This window comes from Fukomys damarensis, unplaced genomic scaffold (genome assembly GCF_012274545.1).
Source record: "Fukomys damarensis isolate Sample0158 unplaced genomic scaffold, DMR_v1.0_HiC HiC_scaffold_39, whole genome shotgun sequence".
Classification (NCBI taxonomy): Eukaryota; Metazoa; Chordata; class Mammalia; order Rodentia; family Bathyergidae; genus Fukomys; species Fukomys damarensis.
The window spans coordinates 34,961,270-34,968,326 of record NW_022900951.1 but is presented as its reverse complement, the minus strand read 5'-3'; the positions used below and the strand labels follow the sequence as shown (position 1 = coordinate 34,968,326).

Below are 7,057 nucleotides of genomic sequence, written 5' to 3'. Positions count from 1 at the left end.
TTTTTTTTTTTTTTTTTTTTTCCGAAACAGAGTCTCACTATGCATGGCCTTAAACTAACTCTGTAGTCCAGGCCCTGTGCTCTGCTGTGTGTTTAACAAAGGTGTTCAATGAGGTGAACATGTATACTATTATAAATAATAACAAATCATAAAGCATGGCCAATTGTACGTAAAGGGTATAACACCTTCCTTTCGTCCTCTCCCCTCCACTCCCCTCCCCTTTTCTTTTGTGTGTGTGTTTTGAGCTAGAGTCCTTGAACTCACTATGTGGCCCAGGCTGGCGTCTAACTTGAGGAAATCCTCCTGCCTCAGCCTCCTGAGTGCTGGGATCACAGGCCTGCACCACCACTTCCAGCTGCACCTTCTTCCTCAAGTGTCACTACAGGCCGGGCACAGTGGTTCACATTTGCAATCCCAGCTCCTCCGGGTGCTCAGGAAAGGGGATCTTAAGTTCAAAGCTAAACTGAGAAAGTTGGGCAAAACCTTGTCTCAAAATAAAAAGGCTGGGATATATGTATAGCTCAGTGGTAGAGTACTTGTCCAACATGCAGAAGGCTCTGGGTTCTATACCCAGCACTGCAAAGAAAAGCGGCCAATTGTTAAAACTGGATACAGTGGTACGGACCTGTTATAATCCCAGAACTCAAGAGGCTGAGGTGGGAGGAGGATTGCAAGTTTGAGGCCAGCCTGGGTAACTTAGCGAGACCTTGTCTCCCCTCAAAATGAAGGAGGAGCAGGGGATGTAGCTCTGCAGTAAAACACTTGCCTAGCATGTGGGAGACCCTGAGTTTAATCACTAGTGCACAGCCCCTGATCCCTGGCACTAAGGAAAGGTTTGATGGGTAGTGGTGGAATTTGGGAAAGGAAAGTCGCCTTTGCGTTCATGGTGCTCTGCTGGTGAGGCTCTGAGGAGAGGTGTAGGGTTGTGGACTTGATTTCCCCCAGTGACTGTAGAACCCTTGAGGCACAGACCCAATCATGGCTAAAGCTGGGCAAGCAGGACTTTTCCCAGGTTTTCCACCCCGCTGGACACAGTTAGGCCAGGTCAGTGATACAGTTCTCCCCCCAAATGTACTCACCAAAGCCAGCTGCATCCAGGGCTCCTAGGCGGGGACAGCGGTCAGAGGAGTCAGGGTTGGGGTCAGATGGAAGGGAACCAGCCCACCTCCTCACTGGAAGGAATTAGTCCTGAGGTCTAAGTAATAGCTGGGACTGCTTTTTGTTTTGCCAGGAACTCCAACCGCGTGCCTTTTTGTTTTGTAGGCCACGAAACTGGCTACTGCTCTCAGATGTGCTTAAAAAATTAAAAATGTCCTCCCGCATATTCCGCTGCAATTTTCCCAACGTGGAAATTGTCACCATCGCAGAGGCAGAGTTGTACCGGCAGGTTTCTGCAAGCCTCTTGTTCTCCTGCTCCAAAGACCTGGAGGCCTTCAACCCTGAAAGCAAGGAGCTGTTGGATCTGGTGGAGTTCACCAATGAGCTGCAGGCACTGCTGGGCTCCTCGGTGGAGTGGCTGCACCCCAGTGACATGGTCTCAGATGACTACTGGTGAGCGCCGGAGCTGCTGTACAGTGTGTTATAGTGTTAATCCTTGTGCATATGTGTCATAACACAACTATTTCTGTAAAGAAAGGACACTATTACATATGAAAAGATCTCTTCTTTATATAAGAGAAATTACTCCAGTCAGAAGGATTTAGAAACCTATTCTTTTCTTTTTAAACTTTTAAGTCAGTTTTTATGAAGTTGTTATACTGTTTCTTTTCAGTCCACACATGGTTTGAGATGTGTATGTTTATTTTTATTTGGAACATGTCTTTGTTTTCTGTTCGTTTTAAGGAGGAAAAAAAGGAAAAGGAGCTCCACACTTTGACTCAATTTCATACAAAGCTCTGGTGACAGGCCATAACTGTAATGCGTGGTCGGAAGGGTGTGGTTGGTTTGGGGGAGCGAATTTGGTGAAGGCACTTGGTGATGATGTACCTTTATGTTTTGTTTACAGAGTACCTGCTCGGGCCAGGTAGATGCTACTGGATGTAATCCAGTGGTGTGTAATATAAATTCATACCACATCCACACACAACAACTAATTGTATGAAACTTTTATATCCTAATTTAAAAGCTGTGAAATTAGTTTTCACGCATCAAACCGGATTGTTTATATGTTTAAACATTTTATGCTCTTATTTAAAGAAGACTTTGAGCTATTTTTTTCCGTACCCTGTAAAATATTGAAAACTAACATAATATGTTGAGGTTGCTTGAAAATGTACATAAAACTAAAATTTTCTGAATTGTGTGTTTATGTTTGAAATCTGTGTTTTAACTTTGTAAGTAAATTCTCTGCCTTTGTATTTATATTTTACAAAAATTTTCTTAAAAGGCAATAAACCTGTTGAAGAAAGGAGAAAATTGAAGTGCCTTGTGTCCTATGTGTTCCCAAAGCGTTCCTATTGCCACTGATTTAACTCCAGATATGATTTGCGGGCCCTTTTCTAACAGCCCAGTTCTGGGATATGCATGTGTCCATCTCTCCAGTCTTTCTTTTCCCAGTCTCTTTCAATGTTTTCTGGCAGGCTTTTCATTGCCTTTGCCTTTGACCTACTGTACACATATGGCCAGCCCTGATTGGTAGCAGAGCTTTTCCTGAAAGCCCATATTTGTGGGATCACTTCTTGTCCTCTGGCCTCCCTGTGTTCTGTTACCTTTACCTGTCTCGACCTCTTTGTTGAGGCCAATAGCTTCAACCTCTCTGCTATTCTTACTTTTTCCAGAAGTTATCTGCCTTGGGTGCTGTCACTTGGCACTTGATTGCTGTCCTATATCCTTTTAATATCTGGCCTACACTGTAGAGGTTAAAGCTGAAGACTACTTGGCTCCCTTGCAGCTAGGTTCCTATGGGTGTGTCCAGCTGGAAAGGCAGCAGGAGGTGGAAGCATCTTCCCACTATCTTGGGTGCTGATGAGAGGCTAAGGTGGGTGTAGCTCAGCAGTGGAGAATGGGTGTTTAACATGCTCGAGGCCCCATGGTCCATCTCCACTACTGTGAAACATAAAGGGAAGGTGAGAGAGACCGGTCTGCTGGTGACAAGGACTGGCATTCGAGCACCTGGCCTTTAGTTTTGTGTGTGATGAGATGCAACGTGACGGTGGTAGTGGCAGAGGTAGCCTCCTAATGCTTGGATCACAGCTCCAGCAGATTGTTCTTGAACCCTAGGGCTCTAGGGCTGTTCCTGACTTCTTCCTCTGATTCTTGAAAGAAGACTTTCTCGGCACCCAAGTTCTCTGTTATATCCATTTGTCTTCAGAACGCCTCTGTGATTTCCCATCTTGCACTAAGCCAGGGCACATTGGCCAGGGTGGGGAGAGGCCACTGGGCACACAAGGAGGGACCCAGTGTGGTCATATAACTCAGAGAGCCTTTTGTTGGAGATCAAACACCAAATGACTTGGAATGTGTGCTGAAGACAGAAGGCAACTGACACGGTTTTTGATCTATTAGTTTTTCTGATTAAAAACAAATACACTTCCACCATTAAAACCAAGCATTTCACAAATAAGAGAAGCTCTTGTCATCCTGTGCCAACATACCCTCCCCCACTGCACAGTCAACCTTTGCTAATAGTTTGCTGAACTTTTGTTTTCTAGGAAACAAACAAGTAAGCGTGGAGAAATGAAAAAGGTAAGATAGCAAGTCCAGAAGGGCATCTGTGCAGAAATGATTGAAGCACAATAGGACTAGGGAAACCTGAGCCACTAAAGGGGCTCCTCCCTAGGAGTCAGTTAAAGAGATAGCAAAGCTGGGCGTGGTGGCATGCACCTGTAATTCCAGCACTGGGAGGTGGAAGCAGGAGGATTGATGTGAGTTCAAGGCCACCCCAGACTATATACATAGAGAGCCCCTGTCTCAAAACAACAGAATAAATCAAAAGCTCAAGAGTGTTTGGTTCTGTGTATGTGGCCTGGTGGAAATAGGGTCCCAAGGCCACCTGAGGTTTTCTATCTTGGGTGAATTATTGCTATTTTGTTTTATTTTTTCAGTACTAGGAATTTGAATCCAGCACTCTTTAAAATTTGGGGTGGTGTTGGGGAGACAGGGTCTTATCAAGTCACTAAATTATCCAGGATGGTCTTGAAAGTGATCCTCCTGCCTTAGGGTTCCAGGTGTGTACCCCCACACCTGGCTCATTCTGTTAAGCCAAAAAGGCAGGTGGGATCCCCCACCCCAGTTTAGGAGTGTGGGGGACATAAAGAGGTGGTGTAGATGTCTAAGGATGAAGAGCTTGTAAGGTGGGACCGGTACTGCCAGAACCCTCTCCCGAGTGGTCGGGAATCATCAGGCTGTGGGAGAATTAGTGGGTGTGTTAGATGGCCAGAGCCGGGCAAAGTAAAAAAAGCTCACTGTCCTTGTCCAGGAAGTCCCCGGGGGCGTGTCCAGACCTGATGGGCTGTGGGTGATGCCATGCAGGAGGTGAGGTCACCCCGGTGGGAGGCTGTCCGTGGTGAAGCTCACCAGGAGTGTGACTGCGTACACATGGGGAAGACAGCAACAGCGCGCTGGGGTGTGACTCTACCATCTGGCTCAAAGTGACCATGGTGGAGACAGCGTCACACTGGTGTGTGCAGATCCATCCATCAGAGTTGGAAGGACCCAGCAAGGCTATACAAGAGTGTACCCCTGGGGCACACAGTGTGCCTTCTCTGGAGAGAGCCCCAGTAGGAACATAAAGGAACTCCCTGTTGGCATAGATGGATCGACATGGAGTTTAACGGTGCAGAGGAACCCGAGGGTGTGAAGAGAGCAGGAGTGGTTCACTGAATTTCCGAAGGTGTGCCTGAGGGTCAAGGGCAAGTCCTTTGCCCCATCCTACCTCCTCCTGGCTTGAATGTGGTTGTGACAGCTGTAGCTAGAGCAGCCACCTTGGGCCTGGAGGTGTGGAGTTCAAGCCCCGCAGAACAGGAAGTTTGGAGGAGCCTAGGTCCCCGAGGACCCAGTGGAGCAGAGCCCGCATACCCACCCTGCCTGCCTTTTACATTTCAGGAAAATAAACTATTATGTCAAAGCCACTGTTCTTTTGAGCTTTTCTATGGCTCCAGCCAAATCAAATCTAATATGCTTCCCATCTGTGGGAAGTTGGGCAAATTGCTTACCCTCTCAGCCTTGTTTTTCTGTTTTGTCAAAATTGGCCTAATAGTTATAATAGCAAAAGAGCAAGAGCACCCAATCTCCATTAGTGGGGCGCTGGTTGAATTAACAATGAGTATACTATGCAACTGTAGAAAGAATTGAGGAATAATTCTCTAAATTGCTTTGAAGTGATCTTCAGCATATTATCCTTAAATGAAAAAAACAAAGTGAAGCAAAGTACACACAGTCAGTTAAAGCATATACACCTCCTCTCTGCTTTATGGTGAAGTTTAAATGGTGAAGTTAGTGGAGGGTTTTTTGTTTTTGTTTTTCTTTTAAGTCACCCCTCAGGAAGAAGGGAAAGAGTTATATAATACAGTTAGTTGTGTTTGTTTTTTGCAGTACAGGAGATTGAATCCTAACCCTTTGCATTCAGCTACATCCCAGACCCTTTTGATTTTCATACAGGGTCTCAAAGTTGTCCAGGCTGGGCTGGAATTTGCCATCCTTCTGCCTCAGCCTCCCAGTGTACTGGGATTATAGGCATGTGCCACTGGGCACACCCAGCTCATCATCAGATTTGATTTGAGAGTTTTCAGAATTGCAAACCAGAAGTGATTCCTATAAATTAAACAGCAAAATGAAACAACTAAACCTATATATTTAGTTGATAGTGCAACCACACAGGACAGAACTGTTTCAGCCACTTTAAGATAATAAATAAGCTGGGTGTGGTAATGCATGCTTGTAATTCCAGCACTCTGGGAAGCTGAGGCTAGAGGTTCACAAGTTTGAGCCCAGCCTGGGCAACACAGTGAAATACTGTCTCAAAAATGTTTTAAAAAGGGCCAGGGATGTAGCTCAGTGTGAAGGCCCTGGGTTCTATCTCCGATCTTGGAAATAAATAAATGCGATAATCTCTTGCACCTAACAAATATTTAGTCTCTTGTGGATGTACCCTAGGCACAAAAGGAACTGTAGGAACTTTTTTAAATGTTGGGTTGGGTTTTTTTGGGGGGGAGTGGGAGAGTCTTGTTATTGCAGTGTTGAGAATTGAAACCAGGACCTTGCCCATGCTAGGTGAATGCTCTACCACTGAGCTACATGCCAGGCTTTTTATTTATTGACTTATTTAAACAGGATCTCACTAAATTGCCAGGGCTGGCCTTGAACTTGCAATCCTCCAGCCTCAGCCTCTGAAATTTTTAGTAATCCTATCCTTGGTAATAGTGCCACTGTTGCTAGCTTGTCTTTCCTGTTGTGAGATAAAGGGAAATCATATTGGTATTGACAGCTAGGATTTTTATCACAGGAGAAAGGACAGGAAAATACAGGATTGGTGAGATTAGACCCAAAATTCTATGATTAAGTGAGAAATATCCCTGCAAGAGCCGGGGTAGGGCTCGGTGGTAGAGCATTTGTCTGTCTCACAAAAGGGCCCAAGTACTGTCCCCTACACCTCAAGTGAAGGGTGACAGAGATCACTATGAGGTGGTATTTTGTCCTAAAGAAGTTTCTGCTGGAAAAGCCTAGAAACGGACTGATGAGCACCACTAGATGCTTAATGTGGTTTCTAAATACCTTTCCCTCTAAAGAGAGCAGGCTCCTTTGTGAAATGGCTGGTTCCAGTTTGGGGCAAGGGAAGAGTTCAGGTGGCATATGCAATAGCCAGTGGGGCTGAGCCTAAAAACTCAGCAGCCAACTTGAGAGGTGCCCACAGGATCGACAGAGTCACTTTGCACAGCAATGAGGGTACCTGCAGTGAACTTGGAATCCTCCAGCCTTGGCCCTCAAGCATGGTTCATTCCAAAGCCAGGCCTGGTGGTGTATGCCTGGAATCCCAGCATTGGGGAGGCTGAGGCGGGAGGATTAGGGATTTGAGTTCAGCCTGGGCTATGCAGTGAGCTCAAGTCCAGCCCGGGCTACA

The 7,057-nt window shown here is 45.9% G+C and overlaps 1 protein-coding gene across 7 annotated transcripts in view; it reads left to right on the top strand.

Annotated features, from left to right (window-relative positions):
• Positions 1-2,284, top strand: part of Bcor (BCL6 corepressor) — a 134,114-nt gene extending 131,830 nt beyond the window's left edge. For all 7 annotated transcript variants that reach the window (XM_010636212.3, XM_010636207.3, XM_010636214.3 and 4 more), the window contains one exon: positions 1,264-2,284. In XM_010636212.3, the coding sequence (XP_010634514.1) occupies positions 1,264-1,555 (292 nt within the window). In that variant the 3' untranslated portion in view covers positions 1,556-2,284. The remainder of the gene's footprint in view (positions 1-1,263) is intronic.
• Positions 2,285-7,057: the final 4,773 nt, after the last annotated feature.